This window comes from Bombina bombina, chromosome 7 (genome assembly GCF_027579735.1).
Source record: "Bombina bombina isolate aBomBom1 chromosome 7, aBomBom1.pri, whole genome shotgun sequence".
Lineage (NCBI taxonomy): Eukaryota > Metazoa > Chordata > Amphibia > Anura > Bombinatoridae > Bombina > Bombina bombina.
This window is the reverse complement of record NC_069505.1, coordinates 408,771,122-408,798,799: the sequence shown is the minus strand read 5'-3', so window position 1 is coordinate 408,798,799 and position 27,678 is coordinate 408,771,122. Positions and strand designations below refer to the sequence as shown.

At 37.8% G+C, this 27,678-nt stretch overlaps 1 protein-coding gene across 1 annotated transcript in view; it reads right to left on the bottom strand.

Annotated features, from left to right (window-relative positions):
* LOC128636405 (serine/threonine-protein kinase MARK1-like) overlaps positions 1 to 23,987 on the bottom strand; it is a 72,041-nt gene extending 48,054 nt beyond the window's left edge. The window contains exon 1 of the mRNA XM_053689425.1: positions 23,839 to 23,987. Within this exon, the coding sequence (XP_053545400.1) occupies positions 23,839 to 23,987 (149 nt within the window). The remainder of the gene's footprint in view (positions 1 to 23,838) is intronic.
* Positions 23,988 to 27,678: the final 3,691 nt, after the last annotated feature.

Below are 27,678 nucleotides of genomic sequence, written 5' to 3'. Positions count from 1 at the left end.
TCTCTATTTATCTATGTATCTGTCTGTCTGTCTGCCCCTCTCATTCATTTATCTATCTATCTATCTATCTATCTATCTATCTATCTATCTACCCATCTCTATGTATGTATCTATCTCTATATGTCTCTCTTTCTGTCTGTCTGACAAATCTATCTATCTATCTATTATATATCTATCTATCTGTCTTTCTATTTATCTATCTATCTGTCTTTCTATTTATCTATATATCTATCATCTATCTATCTATCTATCTATCTATCTATCAATCATATATCTATCTATCTATCTATCAATCATATATCTATCTATCTATCTATCAATCATATATCTATCTATCTATTATCTATCTATCTATCTGTCTTTCTATTTATCTATATATCTATCATCTATCTATCTATCTATCAATCATCTATCTATTTATCTATCTGTCTGTCTGCCTATCTACCCATCTCTATTTATCTATATATCTATCTGTCTGTCTGCCCCTCTCATCTATCTTTTTTTTAGAGGAATTATTAACTGGCACTACACACGTGTGCTAAGTAAGGAAAGAGAATCTGTAAAACAGATTCCGGTGCTGTCCCTTTAAATTAATATTAACAAAGGAGAGACAGAAAAGACAGGGGCTTAAATAGCACTCATCCTTACTAAGAAATAGTAAATATCGATATAAAACTTATATACTTTAATATTTAATGTTAAAATAGGGTAGAACACCCCTAATAAATCCTAAACCCACTACCATAGAAACAAAAAGCAAAAAACTAACACCAAACCGACAGTCACTTTTCTGTTTCCTGGCCGATAACTGGAAACGTCGGCATCAGGTGACTGAAGTGACTGTACAGTATTGGAGTAAAGTAATTAAAACAAACGCGTTTCGGCTAATACATAGCCTTTATCAATGCTATACTTTACAGTGTCAAAATGTTTAAGCCGAAGCTCAAGCGTGTATGGCCTTATATACCGGTCTATAGCTTAACAGACAGCTAATCCAGAGTGTCTAGAGGGAAACGCCTACACATTATCCAATCGTAGTGTGAAACTAGAAACACCCTCTGTTATGACTGCTATGTGTGGCTAAGGAGTGTAACTTCCGCCATAACCTACACGCTCATTGGATGACTAAAAGAGCTAGCACAGATGCCCGATTGTATGGTACCAATATTGCGATCATATTGTCAAGCCAGGGTAACAAAACTTATGCATTAAAAAAAAGGATCGATTGTGTGTAAAACATCACTATGTAGCACATCAATATCTAATCAGTGAATTCGTCACGATCGTGATAAGCATAATACCCTGATGCGACCGTCTTAAAAACAACCAAGCTAAACACTGATCCAACTGTACACACTATTTGTTTTCCCAGGATACAAGAATATTCAAATCGGAGTTCCGTATATAATTCCTGAGTACCATATATCGTTATAAGTGCGACTTGTATTATATATGTGAATTTCAATTGGGTTTCAGGTTAGATGGCTAAAGCCTATAACAGAGCACTGTTGAAGGATAGGAGAGAGTTATTAACCCCTAAAGTTAAAGAGAATAATACTCCCCTGTGATGTATCACTACATATTCCACACAAAGTGATAAAATTACCAACATTTTACAATAACATTGGCATGTCCTTACCAGAGACGAACTATTGAAACCATTGCTACCAGATAGACCTCTATTAACATATAGGCGAGCTAGCAACATCAGGGATACGCTTATAACAAGCCATTATGACAGAAATGCTAAAAAAATCACCTATTTATGAAGGCTCTATCGCGTGTGGGCATTGCTCAGTATGCCAGCATATGGTTAAAAAACAAACAATAGTGGATAGATTTGGAAATACGTATAAAATCAGACAACATATCAACTGCCAGAGCACTAATGTCATCTACTGTATCTCTTGTAGCTGTAATTTATACTATGTTGGTATGACAACAAGGAGTATGGGAACACGTATTACAGAACATCTCAGTAATATAAGGACTGCCCAGTCCATTATGGTTATGCTTGTGTCTTTTTGACATGACCCATAATGGCATTATATAATGCATGTGTCAGCTATAACACACCGTACATACTTTTAATTACGGAACTTATGATCATAACAAATATATATCTAAATATTCCTATATATATATATATATATATACAGTTCAATTTGAATGTGAATTTAATAAGTTTAATATCCTCATGGGTTAATCATTATTACTTATATGGATATGGGGATATTTGAGAGTACACATTCTTTTGTATTAAGGTATAAAGTAGGAATTAGATTGTGAGTTTTTGATCAATTCCCTATCATAAAAAAGTTTTAATGTCGCACACTGACACTGCTTTATATTAACAAGATCATAGTCTTAATATTAGCCATCTAACCTGAAACCCAATTGAAATTCACATATATAATACAAGTCGCACTTATAACGATATATGGTACTCAGGAATTATATACGGAACTCCGATTTGAATATTCTTGTATCCTGGGAAAACAAATAGTGTGTACAGTTGGATCAGTGTTTAGCTTGGTTGTTTTTAAGACGGTCGCATCAGGGTATTATGCTTATCACGATCGTGACGAATTCACTGATTAGATATTGATGTGCTACATAGTGATGTTTTACACACAATCGATCGTTTTTTTTAATGCATAAGTTTTGTTACCCTGGCTTGACAATATGATCGCAATATTGGTACCATACAATCGGGCATCTGTGCTAGCTCTTTTAGTCATCCAATGAGCGTGTAGGTTATGGCGGAAGTTACACTCCTTAGCCACACATAGCAGTCATAACAGAGGGTGTTTCTAGTTTCACACTACGATTGGATAATGTGTAGGCGTTTCCCTCTAGACACTCTGGATTAGCTGTCTGTTAAGCTATAGACCGGTATATAAGGCCATACACGCTTGAGCTTCGGCTTAAACATTTTGACACTGTAAAGTATAGCATTGATAAAGGCTATGTATTAGCCGAAACGCGTTTGTTTTAATTACTTTACTCCAATACTGTACAGTCACTTCAGTCACCTGATGCCGACGTTTCCAGTTATCGGCCAGGAAACAGAAAAGTGACTGTCGGGTTTGGTGTTAGTTTTTTGCTTTTTGTTTCTATGGTAGTGGGTTTAGGATTTATTAGGGGTGTTCTACCCTATTTTAACATTAAATATTAAAGTATATAAGTTTTATATCGATATTTACTATTTCTTAGTAAGGATGAGTGCTATTTAAGCCCCTGTCTTTTCTGTCTCTCCTTTGTTAACCTCTCATCTATCTATCAATTATCTATCTATCTATCTATCTGTCTGCCTGTCTGTCTATCTTTTCATCTCTATCTATCTATGTATCTGTATGTCTGTCTGCCTGTCTTTCTAGCTGGCTGCATATCAATCTATCTGTCTATCTATCTATCTATCGATCTATCTGTCTGTCTGTCTTTCTGTCTATCTACTCATCTCTATCTATTTATTTGTCTGTCTGTCTTGCTAGCTGGCTGCATATCAATCTGTCTATCTATCTATCTATCTATCTATCTATCTATCTATCTATATATCTATTATCTCTCTGTCTTTCTGTCTATATACCCATTTCTAATTATATATGTATATATCTGTCTGTCCCTCTCATTCATCTATCTATCTATCTATATATCTATCTATCTATCTATCTACCCATCTCTATCTATCTAACTATCTATCTATCTATCTATCTATCTATCTATCTATCTATCTATCTATCTATCTATCTGTCTGTCTATCTACTCATCTCTATCTATCTGTCTGTATATCTATCTGTCTTTGTTTCTTTCTTTCTATCTATCTATCTATCTGATTGTCTATCTATCTATCTATCTATCTATCTATCTATCTACCCATCTCTATCTATGTATCTATCTCTATATGTCTCTCTTTCTGTCTGTCTCACTAATCTATCTATCTGTCGATCTATCTATCAATTATCTATCTATCTCTCTTTCTATCTATCTATCTATCTATCTATCTATCTACCTATCTATCTATCTATCTATCTATCTATCTATCGATTATCTATCTATTTATCTATCTGTCTGTCTGTCTGTCTGCCTATTTACCCATCTCTATTTATCTATGTATCTGTCTATCTGCCCCTCTCATCTATCTATCAATTATCTATCTATCTATCTATCTATCTATCTATCTATATATCTGTCTGTCTATCTACTCATCTCTATCTATCTATGTATCTTATCTATCTATTTATTTATCTATCTGTCTGTCTGCCTATCTACCCATCTCTATCTATCTATGTATCTTATCTATCTATTTATCTATCTGCCTATCTACCCATCTATTTATCTATGTATCTATCTGTCTGTCTGCCCCTCTCATGTATCTATCAATTATTTATCTATCTATCTATATATATATATATCTGTTGGTCTGTCTATCTACTCATCTCTATCTATCTATGCATCTCTGTCTGTCTTTCTAGCTGACTGCATATCAATTAATCTATCTACCATCTATCTATCTGTCTTTCTGTCTATATACCCATCTCTATTTATATATGTATATATCTGTCTGTCTTTCCCTCTCATCTATCTATCTATCTATCTATCTATCTATCTATCTATCTATCTATCAATGATCTATCTATTTATCTTTCTGTCTGCCTATCTACCCATCTATATTTCTATGTATCTATCTGTCTGCCCCTCTCATTTATCTACCAAGTATCTATCCATCTATCTATCTATCTATCTATCTATCTATCTATCTATCTATCTATCTATCTATCTATCTATCTATGTATCTGTCTGTCTATCTACTCATCTCTATCTATCTATGTATGTCTGTCTGTCTTTCTAGCTGGCTGCATATCAATCTATCAGTCTGTCTATCTATCTATCTATCTATCTATCTATCTATCTATCTATCTATCTATCTGTCTGTCTGTCTGTCTGTCTGTCTGTCTGTCTGTCTGTCTGTCTGTCTGTCTGTCTGTCTGTCTGTCTATCTATCTATCTGTCTTTGTTTCTTTCTATCTGTTACGGTTGCCTCCAGGCTGGCTGGAAGTTGGACCGTAGAAAAGGATGCTCCTAGCGCTCACCAAAGAATCATCAGCACCATAGTCAGCAATCCCTGTAGTGATATTAGCTGAAGCTGTCCCCTACAAACATGAGTCAAATCTGCAAGTTAGAGGGACAGAAAATAGGTCTGATGTGCTGGAGCACACAGCCTGCTTTTATTCAGGTTACATGCAAACAGGACACTCTCAGGGGGAGGCATAAAATCCCCCATCACACATTTGATATTAGATAGAGAGACACTCCCTTTGACAGGCCACAACATTTACTTCAGCAGATAACATTACACACAATAAAACAATGCAGTCCACCTTATCAATACTAGTCTGATTAGACAATGGGAAAGTTGATCACTAAACCTAATTAGAGCTAATCCCAGCAGACTTGTATTTAGAATAGGTTTCTTGAAGCTGAACAAAATTTAACTCTTAATGGCACACAATGAAACTGAACCAAGTGGGAGAAAGCCAGGGACAAGTCATTTCACAGGTCTGGGGACATAGTCTTAAAGGGGCATTGTTCATCAAAGTCACCATATGTCCCCAGATGGTTCTTAAAGGGCCACACACACCCAACAAAAGTCAATATGTCCTCAGGGGCACAATCTTCCAGGGGCCATAGTCATGTGGAAGGAGGCTGGCAAATAGGCTTCTCCAAAATCCAGGGAAGCAGGGCAATTTTTCATTTAAAGGGCCAGTTACAAACAGCAGTTTGTAACATATCTCCCCTTTTGGAGGGAGACTAACCAGGCACCTGACCTTCTGTCGGTCAGTGCCTAAGTTAGTCTCGCAACCCACCCACAAATAAACACTAGCAGCAAAGCAGCCCCCCCACAACAAGTAGCACTGGCCTGTAAGTTCCAGGTTATAGGATGAAAGTGTAGCATCCTCTGCCTTCCTGGCGCAGCTGGGCAAATAGCTGATGGTACTTGGGGGGCAGAGGCCAGCGGCACTCTGCCCTGGTGCCAGCGCTTCTGCTGGGGTGAGGGGTTTGTAGGCCAGTCTTGTAACAAGGACAAGGTCTGTAGGGCAGAGGCCAGCAGTGCTCTGTCCTGATGCCAGCTCTTCTGCTGGGGGAATTGGGGCATAGTCCTGCCCGGTGGCAAAGGGAACGTGGGGGTCAGTGGGGGTTAACATCTCCACTGTTAACCCTGGGCCCAAGTTAGGAGTTAGCTGGGGAGGGGGAGATTGGCTTACCTCCTCCTCCTGATACTCCGGTGGCCGTTGGGAAGGGAGGTCGATGCTCTCCGCTTCCTGTGGAATATGCTGCGGCTGGGGAGAGAGACCGGTTGTCTCCTCTCCCTGGAAGGCACACTCCGGCTGGGGAGGGAGGTCGATGCTCTCCCCTCCCTGTAGCTGGGTCTGTCGCTGGGGATCTGGGCCGCCTGCCCAGCATCCCTGTAGGGCCGGTAGAGAGACTGCGGTCCCATCTCCACCTGCCTGCTGGGGGTCCTCCCAGGACCAGTCTATGAGGCCTGCTGCCTCTGGTATCTCTGGCTGGGGAAGGGGACTGGTTGTCTCTTCCCTCTGCACGGTATACTGCCGCTGGGGAGGGAGGTCGCTGCTCTCCTCTCCCTGTAACTCTGGCTGCCGCTGGGAAGGGAGGTCGTTGCTCTCCGCTCCCTGTGACTCACTTTCTCGCTGGAGACCAGGTGTCCAGACCCTCAAACTCCACAGTTGGCGCTCAAAGGCTCGTGCCGCTTTGTTCTCCGTATCCAATTCCCGGATGATGCGACTGACTACCTCCTGTGCAGGGTCTGGACCATATCGGACTAGCCGCCTCTTTACCTCTGGAACGAAATCCGCGCCCTCATAGCGACGGATCAGGTTGAGGTGCTCTTCACAGGGTTCTGAATAGTGTCTTGTCAGCTCCATGCTGCTGTAGGTAGGGACGCTGCGCAGTGGCTAGCGTTGCCCTCAATAACTTTCCTACGATACCAGTGCTGTTGTGGTGCTGCTCCTTGCGCTAGGACGCCAATCCCACCGCTGCCGCCAAATGTTACGGTTGCCTCCAGGCTGGCTGGAAGTTGGACCGTAGAAAAGGATGCTCCTAGCGCTCACCAAAGAATCATCAGCACCATAGTCAGCAATCCCTGTAGTGATATTAGCTGAAGCTGTCCCCTACAAACATGAGTCAAATCTGCAAGTTAGAGGGACAGAAAATAGGTCTGATGTGCTGGAGCACACAGCCTGCTTTTATTCAGGTTACATGCAAACAGGACACTCTCAGGGGGAGGCATAAAATCCCCCATCACACATTTGATATTAGATAGAGAGACACTCCCTTTGACAGGCCACAACATTTACTTCAGCAGATAACATTACACACAATAAAACAATGCAGTCCACCTTATCAATACTAGTCTGATTAGACAATGGGAAAGTTGATCACTAAACCTAATTAGAGCTAATCCCAGCAGACTTGTATTTAGAATAGGTTTCTTGAAGCTGAACAAAATTTAACTCTTAATGGCACACAATGAAACTGAACCAAGTGGGAGAAAGCCAGGGACAAGTCATTTCACAGGTCTGGGGACATAGTCTTAAAGGGGCATTGTTCATCAAAGTCACCATATGTCCCCAGATGGTTCTTAAAGGGCCACACACACCCAACAAAAGTCAATATGTCCTCAGGGGCACAATCTTCCAGGGGCCATAGTCATGTGGAAGGAGGCTGGCAAATAGGCTTCTCCAAAATCCAGGGAAGCAGGGCAATTTTTCATTTAAAGGGCCAGTTACAAACAGCAGTTTGTAACACTATCTATCTATCATCTATCAGTATCTATCTATTTATCTATTATCTATCTATCTATCTATCTATCTATCTATCAATCTTTCTGTCTATCTACCCATCTCTATTTATCTATGTATCTGTCTGTCTGCCCCTCTCATTCATTAATATATATCTATCTATCTACACATCTCTATCTATGTATCTATCTTTATATGTCTCTCTTTCTGTCTGTCTGACAAATCTATCTATCTATCTATCTATCTATCTATCTATCTATCTATCTATCTATTATCTATTTATCTTTCTATTAATCTATCTACCTATCTATCTATCATCTATCTATCTATCTATCTATCTATCTATCTATCTATCTATCAATCATCTATCTATTTATCTATCTGTCTGTCTGCCTATCTACCCATCTCTATTTATCTATGTATCTATCTGTCTGTCTGCCCCTCTCATCTATCTATCAATTATCTATCTATCTATCTATCTGTCTGCCTGTCTGCTATCTACTCATCTCTATCTATCTATGTATCTGTATGTCTGTCTGTCTGTCTTTCTAGCTGGCTGCATATCAATCTATCTGTCTATCTGTCTGTCTATCTATCTGTCTATCTATCTATCTATCTATCTATCTATCTATCTATAAATCTATCTATCTGTCTGTTTGTCTATCTACTCATCTCTATCTATGTATCTGTCTGTCTGTCTGTCTTTCTAGCTGGCTGCATATCTATTTATCTATCTATCTATCTGTCTGTCTATCTATCTATCCATCTATCTATCTATCTATCTATCTATCTATCTATCTATTATCTATCTATCCATCTATCTATCTGTCTGTCTTTCTGTCTATATACCCATTTTTATTATATATGTATATATCTGTCTGTCCCTTTCATTAATCTATCTATCTATCTATCTATCTATCTATCTATCTATCTACCTACCCATCTCTATCTATCTATCTATCTATCTATCTATCTATCTATCTGTCTGTCTAGCTACCCATCTCTATCTATCTGTCTGTATATCTATCTGTCTTTGTTTCTATCTATCTATCTATCTATCTATCTATCTATCTATCTATCTATCTATCATCTATCTGATTGTCTATCTATCTATCTATCTATCTATCTATCATCTATCTATTATCTATCTATCTTTCTTTCTATCCACCCATCTCTATTTATCTATGTATCTGTCTGTCTGTCTGCCCCTCTCATTCATCAATCTATCTATCTATCTATCTATCTATCTATCTATCTATCTATCTATATATCTATCTATCTATCTATCTATCTACCCATCTCTATCTAAGTATCTATCTCTATATGTCTCTCTTTCTGTCTGTCTGACTAATCTATCTATCTGTCTATCTATCAATTATCTATCTATCTATCTATCTATCTATCTATCTATCTATCTATCTATCTATCTGTCTTTCTATCTATCTATCTATCTATCTATCTATCTATCTATCTATCTCTCTATCTACCTATCTATCTACCTATCTATCTATCAATTATCTATCTATCTATCTGTCGGTCTGCCTATCTACCCATCTCTATTTATCTATGTATCTGTCTATCTGCCCCTCTCATCTATCTATCAATTATCTATCTATCTATCTATCTATCTATCTATCTATCTATCTATATATCTGTCTGTCTGTCTATCTACTCATCTCTATCTATCTATGTATCTTATCTATCTATTTATCTATCTGTCTGTCTGCCTAACTATCCATCTCTATCTATTTATCGGCTAGATTTAGAGTTCTGCGGCCAAAGGGGTGCGTTAGCTACGCTGGCTTTTTTTCTCCCGCACCTTTTAAATACCGCTGGTATTTAGAGTTCACAGAAGGGCTGCGTTAGGTTCCAAAAAAGGAGCGTAGAGCATATTTACCGCCACTGCAACTCTAGATACCAGCGTTGCTTACGGACGCGGCCAGCTTCAAAAACGTGCTCGTGCACGATTCCCCCATAGAAAACAATGGGGCAGTTTGAGCTGAAAAAAAACCTAACACCTGCAAAAAAGCAGCGTTCAGCTCCTAACGCAGCCCTATTGTTTCCAATGGGGAAACACTTCCTATGTCTGCACCTAACACCCTAACATGAACCCCGAGTCTAAACACCCCTAACCTTACACTTATTAACCCCTAATCTGCCGCCCCGCTATCGCTGACCCCTGCATATTATTATTAACCCCTAATCTGCCGCTCCGTACACTGTCGCCAGCTACGTTATCCCTATGTACCCCTAATCTGCTGCCCCTAACATCGCCGACCCCTATGTTATATTTATTAACCCCTAATCTGCCGCCCCCGCTATCGCTGACACCTGCATATTATTATTAACCCCTAATCTGCCGCTCCGTACACCGCCGCAACATACATTATAGTTATGTACCCCTAATCTGCTGCCCCTAACACCGCCGACCCCTATATTATATTTATTAACCCCTAATCTGACCCCCACAACGTCGCCGCCAGCTACCTACACTTATTAACCCCTAATCTGCCGACCGGATCTCGCTGCTACTATAATAAATTTATTAACCCCTAAAGCTAAGTCTAACCCTAACACTAACACCCCCCTAAATTAAATATAATTTAAATCTAACGAAATAAATTAACTCTTATTAAATAAATGATTCCTATTTGAAGCTAAATACTTACCTGTAAAATAAACCCTAATATAACTACAATATAAATTATAATTATATTGTAGCTATTTTAGGATTAATATTTATTTTACAGGCAACTATGTATTTATTTTAACCAGGTACAATAGCTATTAAATAGTTAATAACTATTTAATAGCTAAAGTAGTTAAAATAATTACAAAATTACCTGTAAAATAAATCCTAACCTAAGTTACAATTAAACCTAACACCACACTATCAATAAATTAATTAAATAAAATACCTACAATTATCTACAATTAAACCTAACACTACACTATCAATAAATTAATTAAATACAATACCTACAAATAACTACAATTAAATAAACTAACTAAAGTACAAAAAATAAAAAAGAATTAAGTTACAAAAAATAAAAAAATATTTACAAACATTAGAAAAATATTACAACAATTTTAAAATAATTACACCTACTCTAATCCCCCTAATAAAATAACAAAGACCCCCAAAATAAAAAAAATGCCCTACCCTATTCTAAATTTAAAAAGTTCAAAGCTCTTTTACCTTACCAGCCCTGAAAAGGGCCATTTGCGGGGCATGCCCCAAATAATTCAGCTCTTTTGCCTGTAAAAAAAAAACATACAATACCCCCCCAACATTACAACCCACCACCCACATACACCTAATCAGCCAATAGAATGCTAGCTCAATCTGATTGGCTGATTGGATCAGCCAATTGGATTGAACTTGAATCTGATTGGCTAATTCCATCAGCCAATCAGAATATTCCTATCTTAATTCCGATTGGCTGATAGAATCCTATCAGCCAATCGGAATTTGAGGGACGCCATCTTGAATGACATCATTTAAAGGAACCGTCATTCGGCGAGTAGCGTAGGTTGAAGAGGATGGATCCGCGTTGGCTGGGAAGAAGATGGCTCCGCTCCGCTCCGGAAGAAAGAAGATTGAAGATGCCGCTTGATAGAAGACTTCATCCCGATGATGGACTTCCGACTTCAGCCCGATGATGGAGTTCTTCAGCCGCCGCTTGGATCAAGACTTCGGACCCTCTTCTGGACCGATCGCTGAACCCGGTGAGGTGAAGCCAAAGTAGGGAGATCTTCAGGGGCTTAGTGTTAGGTTTATTTAAGGGGGGTTTGGGTTAGATTAGGGGTATGTGGGTTGTAATGTTGGGGGGGGTATTGTATGTTTTTCTTTTTACAGGCAAAAGAGCTGAATTATTTGGGGCATGCCCCGCAAAGTGCCCTTTTCAGGGCTGGTAAGGTAAAAGAGCTTTTCTATTTTAATTTTAGAATAGGGTAGGGCATTTTTTTTATTTTGGGGGGCTTTGTTATTTTATTAGGGGGCTTAGAGTAGGTGTAATTAGTTTAAAATTGTTGTAATATTTTTCTAATGTTTGTAAATATTTTTTATTTTTTGTAACTTAGTTCTTTTTTATTTTTTGTACTTTAGTTAGTTTATTTCATTGTATTTATTTGTAGGTATTGTATTTAATTAATTTATTGATAGTGTAGTGTTAGGTTTAATTGTAGATAATTGTAGGTATTTAATTTAATTTATTTATTGATAGTGTAGTGTTAGGTTTAATTGTAACTTAGGTTAGGATTTATTTTACAGGTAATTTTGTAATTATTTTAACTAGGTAACTATTAAATAGTTATTAACTATTTAATAGCTATTGTACCTGGTTAAAATAATTACAAAGTTGCCTTTAAAATAAATATTAATCCTAAAATAGCTACAATATAATTATAATTTATATTGTAGCTATATTAGGGTTTATTTTACAAGTAAGTATTTAGATTTAAATAGGAATAATTTATTTAATACGAGTTAATTTATTTCGTTAGATAAAAACTATATTTAACTTAGGGGGGTGTTAGGGTTAGGGTTAGACTTTTTTAATATAGTGGCGGCGATGTGGGGGGACCTCGGTTTAGAGGTACATAGGTAGTTTATGGGTGTTAGTGTACTTTAGAGCACAGTAGTTAAGAGCTTTATAAACCGGCGTTAGCCCAGAAAGCTCTTAACTCCTGACTTTTTTCTGCGGCTGGAGTTTTGTCGTTGGATTTCTAACGCTCACTTCAGCCAAGACTCTAAATACCAGCGTTAGAAAGATCCCATTGAAAAGATAGGATACGCAAATGCCGTAGGGGGATCTGCGGTATGGAAAAGTCTCGGCTGCAAAGTGAGCGTTAGACCATTTCCTGACTGACTCCAAATACCTGCCCCTCTCATCTATCTATCAATTATCTATCTATCTATATATCTGTCGGTCTGTCTATCTACTCATCTCTATCTATTTATGTATCTGTCTGTCTGTCTTTCTAGCTGACTGCATATCAATTAATCTATCTATCTATCTACCTACCATCTATCTATCTGTCTTTCTGTCTATATACCCATCTCTATTTATATATGTATATATATCTATCTATCTGTCTGTCTGCCCCTCTCATCTATCTATCTATCTATCTATCTATCTATCTATCTATCTATCTATCTATCTATCTATCTGTCTGTCTGTCTGTCTGTCTGTCTGTCTGTCTGTCTGTCTGTCGGTCCATCTACTCATCTATATCTATCTATGTATATATCTGTCTGTCTTTCTAGCTGGCTGCATATCAATCTATATGTCTGTCTCTATCTATCTATTATCTATCTATCTCTCTTTCTGTCTATATACCCATCTCTATTTATATATGTATATATCTGTCTGCCTGCCCCTCTCATTCATCTATCTATCTATCTATCTATCTATCATCTATCTATCTATCTATCTATCTATCTATCTATCTATCTATCTATCTATCTATCTATCTGTCTTTCTATCTACTCATCTCTATCTATCTATTTATCTTTCTATCTGTCTGTCTATCTGTCTGTATATCTATCAATTATCTATCTATCAATTATCTATCTATCTGTCTTTCTATCTATCTATTTGTCTTTCTGTCTATCTATGTATCTATCTATCTATCTATCTATCTATCTGTCTGTCTCCTATCTATCTATCTATCTATCTATCTATCTATTATCTATCTTTCTGTCTATCTACCCATCTCTATGTATCTATCTGTCTGTCTGCCCCATTCATTCATTCATTCATATATCTATCTACCCATCTCTATCTATTTATCTATCTGTATGTCTCTCTTTCTGTCTGTTTGTCTAATCTATCCGTCTATCTATCTATCTATCAATTATCTATCTGTCTGTCTTTCTATCTCTCTATCTGTCTGTCTGTCTGTCTATCTGTCTTTCTGTCTATCTATCTATCTATCTATCTATCTATCTATCTATCTATCTATCTATCTGTATGTCTGTCTACCCATCTCTATCTTTGTATCTATCTGTATGTCTCTCTTTCTGTCTGTCTAATCTATCTATATATCTATCTATCATCTATCTAGCTATCTATCTATCTGTCTATCATCTATCTATCTATCTATTTATCTATCTATCTAGTATCTATCTATCTGTCTGTCTATCCATCTGCCCCTCTCTATCTATGTATCTATCTCTTTTTTTCTTTTTGTCAATCTTGTAATTTAGATAAATTGGATCCATTTCTTTATAAAATCAGTTAAATTCAGTGAAACTTCATTAGTATGGCAGATTACATATGTGTGTGTGTTGTTTAAGATAAAGGGACTATGTGATAATATGGGTATAATATGGGCACAAATAAAGCATAGGAAGTGATATCAGTAACTTAGGGATTTATATGTTACATTCTCAGTTTGTTTCCCCCTCCCCCTTTTTCTTCCTTTATCTTCCTCCTGCTTTCTCTTTCTGTTCTCCTCTCTCTCTCTCTCTCTCTCTCTCTCTCTCTCTCTCTCTCTCTCTCTCTCTCTTTCTCTCTCTCTCTCTCTCTCTCTCTCTCTCTCTCTCTCTCTCTCTCTCTCTCTCTCTCTCTCTCTCTCTCTCTCTCTCTCTCTCTCTCTCTCTCTCTCTTTCTCTTTCTCTTTCTCTTTCTCTCTCTCTCTCTCTCTCTCTCTCTCTCTCTCTCTCTCTCTCTCTCTCTCTCTCTCTCTCTCTCTCTCTCTCTCTCTCTCTCTCTCTCTCTCTCTCTCTCTCCCTCTATCCCTCTCTCCCCCTCTCCCCATCTCCCCCCCCCCCCTCTCTCTCTCTCTCTCTCTCTCTCCCTCTCTCCCTCTCTCCCTCTCCCTCTCTCCCTATATCTCTCTCTCTTTATATAAATCAGAAAAAGGATACAGACCTGGAGTCGTCTGCCAATTCTAGCAAAAGACACATAGTTAGTGTGAGGGGCAGTTTCTATACCTGTGGTGGCTTTGTGATGTCATAATGTGCAGTGTGACCAGGCTAGCTATGCTGGGCACTGTGTCAGTGGTTACTAAGTCTGGGCAACTATTGTTTATTAAAGGGGTATAATATCTACTAATGTACAGGGATCAGTGTGATTAAGCACTGTAACAACCACTTATGTGATTAAAATACATATTGTATTGGCATACACAAGTGAAAGTTTTATAAAGATGTTAGTGAAGTTGACATTTTGCAATAGTAAATAAAGTTCTCTGAATATATATTTATTTCATTTTTTAAATTTTTTATTTTTGTGGTTATTTGTTGTTGTAGAAAAGCTGAAAATGATGCAATAAGTGACTTATTTAGCACAACTCTCACTATAAATCCCTGAATTCCAGTGTCTTTATATAACAACCGTTTGTTAACATTTAATGTAAATTGGTTCAGTATTTTTATTTACTTAGTGGGGCCCATTTATAGTATTTTTTGACTGATCTCTCAGCTTGTAAACCCGAGCAGCACATATATATATATATATATATATATATATATATATATATATATATATATATATATATATATATATATATGTTTTAGGCATATTCAGTATTGTATCCAGTGACAATATCCGTATTATTTCTATTAAAGGGGTTTTAAACTCTAAATATATATTTATACATGTGTGTGCATGTTTGTGTGTGTGTGTATATATATATAAATATAAATATATATATATATATATATATATATATATATATATATATATATATATGTATGTATGTTTATGTATATATATATATATATATATATATATATATATATATATATATATAGATATATATATATATATGTGCATATATATATATATACATATATATATATATGTGTGTGTGTATGTGTGTATGTTTGTGTATATATATATATATTTATATATCTGTGTGTTTACAGAAAACAAATAGCGATAAGGAGTTCATCAATTGCAAAATAATACACTAATAGCACTCTTTATTCCTTCTGATTGAGAGTAAAAAATTTTATTGTAGTGTTTGGTGTGACTTATTTTACAGACATGAATTAAAACATAACAACATTTATTGGTTAAATTAAAATCTTGGGTGAAAAATTAAAAACATTATTCCAAGACCGTATCACCTATAATATACCAATACTTAACCGCTATTGAGGAAGAAATATAAGGTTGGATGCTTAGTTGCCTGAGCTACTGCATTAATACCTTTATCCAATATCAGAGTATGCACTGTTACACAATAAATCAACTCATTGGGGGATATTTAACAAAACCTCAACTATGCTGCATTCGCCGGCACCAATACGCTCGCCTAACATCGCATAACATCGTGGCCGCGGACCTGAATACGATCTCCATATTTATAAAAAAAAAATGGCAAAAAGCTGAGCACCAAGTACGGGGCGATGAGCATCGGACTTTTGTTAACTAACAGTCATCGATCTCGCTGCTATTCAGCTTTTTACCAACTTTATTTATACCCTGTCACTAAACGCTGCCACTATACTAAAATCTTTAACCCCTATCCAGCCGCTCATGGACCCTGCTGCAACTTTAATAAAGTTATTAACTCCTATTCCGCCACTCCCCGACACTGCCGAAACCAAAATAAAATTTATTAACCCCTATCTCGCTGCTCCCGGCCCCCGCCGCAACCTAAATAAAGTTATTAACCCCTATCCTGCTGCTCTCAGACCCCGCCGCCACTAAATAATCATATTAACCCCTAAACCTCTGGTCCCCCACATCACTACCATTAACTAAACCTATTAACCCCTAAACCACCAGCCCCCCACATAGCCATAAACTAAATTAAGCTATTAACCCTTAAACCTAACAACCCACTAACTTTACATTAAAATTACAGCATCCCTATCTTCAAATAAATTTAAACTTACCTGTAGAATTAAAAGAAACTAATTCTAAACTATTAATTAACCTACCCTAACTATTATACTAAATTTACATTAAACTACCAATTAAATTAACTATATTACATATTTAAAAAACCCTAACCCTACTCAAATTATTTAAATCTACTATTCAAAATTAGTAAATTTCAAAAATAAATAAACGCTGTTACAAAAAAAAAAAAAGCTAAATTACGGAAAAAAAACACACCAATATAAAAAAATAAAAACGAATTACACCTAATCTAATAGCGCTATCAAAATAAAAAAGTCCCCCCCTCAAGATAAAAAAAACCTAGCCTACAATAAACTACCAATTGCCCTTAAAAGGGCCTTTTGCACGGCATTGCCCCAAAGAAATCAGATCTTTCACCTGTAAAAAAAAATACAAACACCCCCAAACAGTAAAAACCACCAACCAACCTCCCCCAATAAAAAGCCTATCTAAAAAAAACTAAGCTCCCCATTGCCCTGAAAAGGGCATTTGTATGGGCATTGCCCTTAAAATGGCATTTCTTTTACCTGCCCAGACCCTAAAATAAACCTAACACTAACTCCTGATGATCCACTTACAGTTTTCGAAGTTCCGCTTGAAGGATCCATCCAGCCGGCAAGAAGTCTTCATCCGGGCGGCCTCTTCCATCTTCAACAATTCGGTGAAGTCTTCATCCATTCAGCCTCTTCTATCTTCATCCATCCGGGGTGGAGCGGGTCCATCCTGAAGACATCTGGCGCAGAGTTCCTCTTCAATATGGTCGCCGCCGTAAACTGGACCTTGAATGCAAGTGACATCTTCCAAGATGGCATCCCTTGCATTCCTATTGGCTGTTCCAATCAGCCAATAGGATGAGAGCTCAATCCTATTGGCTGTTCCAATCAGCCAATAGGATGAGAGCTCAATCCTATTGGTTGTTCCAATCTGGGAGCGGCGGAATAGGGGTTAATAACATTATGTAGGTGGCGGTGATGATGGGGCGGCAGATAAGGGGTGTTTAGACTCGGGGTTTATGTTAGGGTGTTAGGTGTAAACATAACTGGTTTTCTACCATAGAAATCAAATGGATATCTGGCAGCATCGAACATAAGCTTTCGCTGCTTTCAGACTCCCATTGATTCCTATGGCATCCATGGCCTCCTTTGATAACTAGGTTTGATCAAGCTTGCCACAATTACGCTGCGGAATTCCGGCGTATTTGCGGTTGACAGCTTGAAAAAAGATGCTATGGGGTCGATTAATCAATGTCTGTCCGACATGATATGCTGTAGCATAACATGTCCGACAGACATTGCTGAATGCCAACAGCATACGCCGCTATCGGCCGCTAGCAGGGGTTGTCAATTAGCCCGATCATATAGGATTGGGTGGATTGCAGAACGCAGCCTCAGAGGCAGCGGACCAGTTATGGAGCAGTGGTCTAGACCGCTGCTTCATAACTGCTGTTGCCTGTGAGCCTGGGGCATTCGGAGCTTGATAATTCGGCCCCTATGTATTGGTCTGTTGTTAGTTCAGAATTATAACGTTATCAATAGTCAGGGAAGAAACAGTGAGTTATAAGCTGCTTCTATTCTGCAATGTAACTGCAGTTTAGCCAAGGGTGGGAGGGAGAGTTGTTGGGCTCTCAAATTTGTTTTAAAATAATCTAAGACCTAACCTTATTTGTCACTTTGGTCTTCCGCTATAGCTACCGATAACTGTTGACCAATAAGTATATTTGCTTGGCATAATACGAGAATTGTCTAGCTTAATCCTAAAATACAGATCGAGTCTGTGTGGAACAATTAGACTACAGGGCAGCAGTTAAAGCTAATACTAATTGTTGGCCAATGCGTTTCTTTGGCATATTATATATACTGCTTAGCCTTGTCTAATGCCATATATTGCAATTGCTTGGCTCAACTGCAGTTACATTGCAGAATAGAAGCAATTCAGCTTCCATTTACACATAAGAATTCCATTCCTGCGGTCTGTGTACAGAGCTGCAGTATAACACACTAGTATCAATAGTCCAAGATTCACATATATTTACTATGTTGCTTGATAAAAATGTTGCCAACTAATTTGCTACTTGATTTATAAGTGTTTTGATATCATTGTCAAACACTTTTTCAAGCAGCCGTTTATAACTCACTGTTTCTTCCCTGACTATTGATAACGTTATAATTCTGAGCTGAACTATTGTTAATTAACAACAGACCAATACATAGCATCTATTTTCATAGGATTTAGCAGCAATACACTGCAATTATAATACCGTACCAAATCACGTTAGCACTGGTGCACAAACATTAGGATTTGTTTTATTGTGTAACAGTGCATTCTCTGATATTGGATAAAGGTATTAATGCAGTAGCTCAGGCAACTAAGCAGCCAACCTTATATTCCTTAATAGCGGTTAAGTATTGGTATATTATAGGTGATACAGTCTTGGATTAATGTTTTTAATTTTCCACCCAAGATTTTAATTTAACCAATAAATGTTGTTATGTTTTAATTCATGTCTGTGAAATAATTCACACCAAACTCTACAATAACACAATTTTACTCTCAATCAGAAAGAAAAAAGAGTGCTATTAGTGTATTCTGTTGCAATTGGTGGACTCCTTATCACTAATTGTTTTCTGTAACTACTTTATTTAATACACAGCACCTATCAGCAATACAAAAATATATATTCAATCGGATTACAAAATATGAATAATATTTATCACAGCTGATTATTATTCCTAGGGTGGTGCAATTGGTCTTGCTTTCTTACATGTGTGTGCGTGTGTATACATACATATATATATATATATATATATATATATGTGTGTGTGTGTGTTTGTGTTTATATATGTATGTGTGTGTGTACATATATGTGTGTGTGTGCATGTGTATATATATATATATATATATATATATACAGTATCCCACAAAAGTGAGTACACACCTCACATTTTTGTAAATATTTTATTATATCTTTTCATGTAACAACACTGAAGAAATTACACTTTGCTACAATGTGAGTGTACAGCCTGTATAACAGTGTAAATTTGCTGTCCCCTCAAAATAACTCAACACACATCCATCAATGTCTAAACCGTTGGCAACAAAAGTAAGTACACCCCTAAGTGGAAATGTCCAAATTGGGCCCAAAGTGTCAATATTTTGTGTGGCCACCATTATTTTCTAGCACTGTCTTAACCCTCTTGGGCATGGAGTTCACCAGAGCTTCACAGGTTGCCACTGGAGTCCTCTTCCACTCCTCCATGACGAAATCACGGAGCTGGTGGATGTTAGAGTCTTTGTGCTCCCCCACCATCCGTTTGAGGATGCCCCACAGATGCTCAATAGGGTATATGTCTGGAGACATGCTTGGCAAGTCCATCACCTTTACCCTCAGCTTCTTTAGCAAGGCAGTGGTCGTCTTGGAAGTGTGTTTGGGGTCGTTATCATGTTGGAATACTGCCCTGCAGCCCAGTCTCTGAAGGGAGGGGATCATGATCTGCTTCAGTATGTCACAGTACATGTTGGCATTCATGGTTTCCTCAATGAACTGTAGCTCCCCAGTGCCGGCAGCACTCATGCAGGCCTAGACCATGACACTCCCACCACCATGCTTGACAGTAGGCAAGACACACTTGTCTTTGTACTCCTCCTCACCTGGTTGCCGCCACACATGCTTGACACCATCTGAACCAAATAAGTTTATATTGGTCTCATCGGACCACAGGAAATGGTTCCAGTAATCCATGTCCTTAGTCTGCTTGTCTTCAGCAAACTGTTTGCGGGCTTTCTTCTGGGACGACAGCCATGCAGACCAATTTGATGCAGTGTGCGGAGTATATGGTCTGAGCACTGACAGGCTGACCCACCCCTTCAACCTCTGCAGCAATGCTGTCAGCACTGAAATGTCTATTTCCCAAAGACAACCTCTGTATCTGGACGCTGTGCACTCAACTTTGGTCGACCATGGTGAGGTCTGTTCTGAGTGGAACCTGTCCTGTGAAACCACTGTATGGTCTTGCCCACCGTGCTGCAGCTCAGTTTCAGTGTCTTGGCAATTTTATAGCCTAGGTAATTTTTATGTAGAGCAACCATTCTTTGTTTCAGAACCTTAGAGAGTTCTCTGCCATGAGGTGCCACGTTGAACTTCCAGTGACCAGTACGACAGAATGTTAGAGTGATAACACCAAATTTAACACACCTGCTCCCCATTCACACCTGAGACCTTGTAACACTAACGAGTCACATGACACTGTGGAGGGAAAATGGCTAATTGGGCCCAATTTGGACATTTCCACTTAGGGGTGTATTAACTTTTGTTGCCAACTGTTTAGACATTAATGGCTGTGTGTTGAGTTATTTTGAGGGGACAGCAAATTTACACTGTTATACAGGCTGTACACTCACTACTTTACATTGTAGCAAAGTGTCATATCTTCAGTGTTGTCACATGAAAAGATATAATAAAATATTTACAAAAATGTGAGGGGTATACTCACTATTGTGGGATACTGTATATATATATATATATATATATATATATATATATATATATATATATATATATATATATATATATATGAATATATATATTTGTTTGTGTATATCTGTGTGTGTTTATATATGTATGTAAGTTTACGCCGGGGTTAGGTTCCAGAAGGAATGGTTGTAAATCGAAACCGTTGTAAATTGAGACCCAGTTTATAATGTAAGTCAATGGGAAGTGAGGGAGATAGGTTCCAGGCCCCTCTCAAAATTGTCATAAGTAACACCTAATACATTATTTTTAAAACTTTGAAATGAAGACTTTAAATGCTAAACAGCATTATAAATCTAATAAAATAATCACACAACACAGACTTCACTTGCATTTATCTGCAAACAGTTCTTTCTATGCATTCCAATCTGGACTGGTTTATAGACAGGAAGATCTTGTTCCTTTGAAATCTGCTTGATAGCTCAGGTCTGGTTAAACTGAATAATTTCAGCTTGCTTGGCTTTGCTGCAACACAAGCGGACAGCTCCACCTACTGGGTATTTTAATAAATGCACTGCTTCTCAATGCTTTTCAATAGCAGTCACATGACTGGAAAAAAAGGTTGTTATTCTGAAACGGTGTAAATTGAACCGTTGTAAAACGAGGGCCACCTATATATATATGTGTGTGTGTATATCTGTGTGTGTGTGTTTACAGTATATCTGTATGTATGTATGTGTGTAAACATATATGTGTGTGTGTATATGTATATATGTGTGTGTGTCTGTATATATGCATATATGTGTGTATGTGTGTACTAAACTTTTATTAAAACTCTATAGCTCACGATCAGCTTAGTACTCAAGTTATATCTAAATTTATTTTACTGCTCTCCCCAAGTCTGTTATGTCAGGGATTGAGCCCACCTGTACTGTCTGATGTGCCGGCCTTAGATTATCACTTGTGCAATAAAAAATAACTTTGGACTAATATCAGCTATTGACTATGCTCAAGCAATGTTAACACACAATAACTAACGGCCAGATTACGAGTTTTGCGGTAAGAGGGGTGCAGTGCTAACTTGCACGTTATTGTCACCGCTCACTTACCTACAGCGCTGGTATTTATAAACCCGGCGTTAAAAGACAAGAAGTGAGCGTAGAGAAAAATTGTGCTCCATATCGCACTTCAATACCATACCGCACTGGTTGTACGTGCTCGTGCATGATTTCCCCATAGACATCAATGGGGAGAGCTGGCTGAAAAAAAGCCTAACACCTGCAAAAAAGCAGCGAAAAGCTCCGTAACGCAGCCCCATTGATTCCTAAAATTTATGTTTACACCTAACACCCTAACATGAACCCCGAGTCTAAACACCCCTAATCTTACACTTATTAACCCCTAATCTGCCGCCCCCGACATCGCTGACACCTACATTATACTTATTAATGGACCCGCTCCACGCCGGATGGATGAAGATAGAAGATGCCGTCTGGATGAAGACTTCTGCCCGTCTGGAGGACCACTTCTCCCGGCTTGAATGAAGACTTCTCCCGGCTTCATTGAGGACTTCTTGCCGCTTCACTGAGGACTTCTCCCGGCTTCGTTGAGGATGGATGTCGGCTCTTCAAAACTGTAAGTGGATCTTCAGGGGTTAGTGTTAGGTTTTTTTAAGGGTTTATTGGGTGGGTTTTATTTTTAGGTTAGGGTTTGGGCTGCAATAGAGCTAAATGCCCTTTTAAGGGCAATGTCCATCCAAATGCCCTTTTCAGGGCAATGGGGATCTTAGGTTTTTTAGTTAGGGTTTTATTTGGGGGGTTGGTTGTGTGGGTGGTGGGTTTTACTGTTGGGGGGGTGTCTGTATTTTTTTTTTACAGGTAAAAGAGCTGATTTCTTTGGGGCAATGCCCCACAAAAGGCCCTTTTAAGGGCTATTGGTAGTTTAGTTTAGGCTAGGGTTTTTTTTTTTTGGGGGGGGGGGGGCTTTTTTATTTTGATAGGGCTATTAGATTAGATAGTTTTATATTTTTATATTTTTATCTTTATTCTTTATTTTTTCTTCAAAATGTTATAGTTAATGAGCATATATAGGGTTAAAACCACATAGTTCTTGTCCTTGAAGGGAAAAGTATCAATAATATCAAACATGACAGGAGAGAGAGAGAGGGAGGTCTTTAGGACAAAGGGTTGTAATCTAATTAGAGTAGTAGGTGTATGTTTTTAGAGTACCAATCAGGTGAGAGTTGGATCCTTTAAATGCATGTAGCAATTAACTTCACAATGAGTCTGTGATTACGGCAAATCTATGCTGAAACGTGTAAGACTGTGATCTTACCTACTGCTTGTATACATTTTTGATGCTGCTCTGCTTGCTTTTAATATTTTTGTACTAAGTGTACTCAATAAATTGGACTTTTTATTTTTATAATATTGAGGGTCGTTGCCTTCTTGGAAACTTATTTTTTGCATATGTGTGGAGGAGTGGGAAGCTCCTTTGTTTCTACTGTCCAGACCCTACCTTGGTTCTGCAAATGGATCCTTGAGCCGAAGAGCCAGTGCTGATACTGTTCAGACGTGGGAGTGTGAGCGGTGATCCGTAGCTGAGAAGCATGTGTGGTGAGTGGCTACAGGACTGTGCGCAGGGATATGCAATACAGAAGGGATTGAAGCATGCCGGAGAGTGACGTCACCTGTAGGAGCCGGGCACACGAGCTGCGATTGTAGAGGGAGCAGAGGATGCTCTCGGAGTGGGCCCGGCGTTGGGAGTCGGTGGAGAGGTATGGCAGGAGCTATGGAAGCTCTGTAAAGGCAAGTCCTCCAGCAATCCAGACGGAACCATAACCTCGGAAAGGTGAGTCACATAGCGTTTGACCGATACAAGTGCATGTTAACTGTATACATATCTGCACACCTACATTAGCCACTCATCGTCACAAACTACCTTAATCTTTATTTGAGGAGCACACACCACGTACCACGAGAATTACGAGATTGAAGTGGAAAAATATCTATACATACTTTTTTGGCCAAGACTGTTTTAAATAGGAGTGACTCTTCATCTTGCTCTTTTTATATATATTCTTCCCAACTGGGAGTCACTCTTTTCTATGATCCGTTTACTTACAAATTTATTCAGCATGAACCTCTAACAGGAACTATATCTAAGTTAATACGTGGTTATTTGAGTTTTTATATATATATATATATATATATATATATATATATATATATATATATATATATATATATATATATATATATATATATACTGTGGCATTGAGCAGCACAAATATGGAGATACCCTCTGAACATAAAGACTTTTACTCACTGTCAGTGGTGGACGACAGAGATCTGATAGGACTTGAACTGGATGAATTATTTTCAATGGACAGTTATAATACTAAATTAAGTGACTTATTTTGTAACATGGAACTATTACGTTTGAAAGAATTAAGATTGAAACTTGATGCTTGGATAATGAATAAGTATATCTCTTTAAGTATGATCCCTAGGGGTTTGAGGGTGAAGAAATTCCCCACATTTGAAGTTAATGATGATGAATTTGTAAAAGAGTGGAATCAAATATTGTCTGAATGTTCCATTAGGTTAATGGCTATGCTTGTTCAGTATAAATTGGATATGCTTAATACAGTTAGACAAGATATTATATCTTTACAACAAGAGTTTTCAGACAAACAAGGAATACGCTGAGTAGACAAACTCTTAGAGAATGTAGTGGAAACACACAAAAAAGAGATTATACAAACTAAACACATTACATTTTTGATGGATCAAAAGGATTATAGGTCAGGTCTTTATATGGTATAAATCATACCAGCATAGGAATATACACTGAGGCAAGATGATGATGAAGACAAACAAGGTAATGTGTCTACACAAGGGTTTTATCACAGAAGGAGGAGAAGGAGGAACAATAGAAGCAACAAAAATAAAAAAGTTAGCTTCAATGTTGCAGACAATGAGACTACAGATGAGGAATCTCTCTCCAACTTCTCCACCTCCTGTGATGATAGCTCTAATTCAGAAGGGGAAGGCCATTTGAATAGTGAAGAATGTATAGTGGGAAATTCAATTGAACAACGTCCTTCCCCTAAAGTGACTACCAGTACTAACACTGTAGTCATAAAGACACAACACACGAACTCAGGTACTGTTGCCAAAAACTCCAAAGTTGTCAGTAAGAATAGAAGTATGACCAATACAAATCAGGACATACCTGCGGCTACATCTGTAGTGATAACTGAAGAAACTCCAAGTATCAATACTCAAATGGCACCGGTTTTTCAGTCAGCCATGAAGGTCAAGGGAGGAGGGGGGACAGACTATATGATGGGTACCAGAGCCAGGAACAGATATATGGTCAGGGAGTCAACAACACATTAAGGCAGGAAAATATAGTCATCAATATTTCCTCCTATACTTTAAATGAATTTGAACTGAAAGTACTCAATTTAGGATTAGGATTCTGTCCTACCCGTAAATTTGACCTTTTCCAGACCATTCTAGATGTTAATAGATTTGTGAGAACTTTAACCCTTCATAGACATTTCTTTGAAACTGACAACAGACAGACAGAGAGGAATGTCACACAAGATAGAGAGGATACAGGTACAGGGGACAATTTAAATACAATGGTTGCATTTACAGACATGCAGGATCTAGTCACCCTGCAGTCTCTGAATGCTGAAAGTGATCATATAACTCAGGGATGTCTAACACCAATTCAACGTATGAAACAGAAATCCAGGTTTTATCCGGTACAGTCTAGGGGTAAATCTCTAGAGAATTTCCACAATAGAGTTTTGGAAGATCTAGCTCATCTGGACACTACAGCCAACACAAGCCTCTCTAATTTGTCTAGAAAAGAAAGGGAGGCTATTTCCTCTCTACAGAATAATTTATCTATTGTAATTAAGCAATGGGACAAAGGTGGCTGTTTGGTAGTAATGGACAGAGAAATATATATTAAAGAAGTCCATCGACAACTGGGCGACAGTGAATCATACCAGCCACTGTGTGGATATCCAACAATGAAATTTCGTAAAAAACTTAAGTCTCTTTTAGATGATGGGCTCTAGGGGGTTATTGATAGAAATACATTGGACCATCTTTTGGTGGAAAATCCTATCCTACCCATATTCCATCATTTGCCCAAAGTTCACAAGGGCCTAGAGGACATCAAAGGGAGACCTATAGTGGCGGGTATAGGTTCACTGTCTTAGCATTTGTCGGAATGGGTGGATAATACTTTGCAGCCACTAGTCAGTTCTTTACCTAGTTTTCTTAGGGATACATCACATATGTTGACCATGGTGGAAAAAATACAGGTAGAGGAGGAAATGAGCTGGTTGACAGTGGATGTCCCTGCTCTTTATACTTCTATTCCTCACTCCCTAGGAATTGGAGCTGTTCACTTTTTTCTGGATCTGTTAACAGACTACAATGATGAAACAAAAGACTTTGTATTGAGACCTATAGAGTTCCTGTTGGAACATTACTATTTTTCGTTTGAAGGGGTTTTTTTACCTCCAGAAGAGAGGTACAGCCATGGGAGCGAAATTTGCCCCTTCATATGCCAACCTGTTTATGGGTTGGCTTGAATATACCTTTCTTCTGGGGGATAATAACCCCTTCAGAACTGGAATTAGATTCTATAAAAGGTTCATCGATTACCTTATTTTCATCAGTACCTTTGACCAAAGAGAGACAGAGAACTTTGTAGAGTATCTCAATACATGTGTACCAGAGATTAATTTCCCCTTTGAGTGGCACAAAACAGAGATCAATTTTTTGGACATCAAACTGATGTTTGATTTTCAGTCTAAAAAAATACATACATCGCTGTATTGCAAAGCCATCACAGCTAATTCACTACTACATGCTTAGAGTGCGCACCCGAAACATGTTTTTTCGAGGCATTGTGAAAAGTCAGTTTCTTAGAAACAGACGCATTAACTCAAAAGAGGATACTTTTGAAGCAGAGGCTTGTGCTTTGGCAAAAAGATTCAAACAAAGGGGATATTCAGATAACCTAATAAAAGCTACATTTGAGGATGTTAAACAATGTAAAAGGGAAGATCTTTTAGGAGGAAGGAAGAAGAAACATGAGAGAAATGATGAAGTGTGTAAGAAACCTGTTTTTGTAACCAAATATTCCTCACAGTTCTACGATGTTTGTAGGATAGTGAGGAAATATTTGCCCATTTTGTATGGAGATGATCTCTTAAAAGATACCATTAAACAAGGATGTAAATTTGTATATTCTAGGAATCTTTCACTAGGCAATATGCTTTTCCCTAGCCAACTGAGAACACCAAAAAGCAACAGTTCCTGGCTTACACATAATGGCACATATAGATGCGGGAAAAACTGCAAGGCATGTGAGCACATAACAGTGGGCCAAAATTTTATGTCATATTCAACAGGCCAAAATTTTGACACAAAAGGCTGTATCAAATGTTTCTATACCTTTGTGATATACCTAATTGAATGGTCAGTTCACTCCAAAC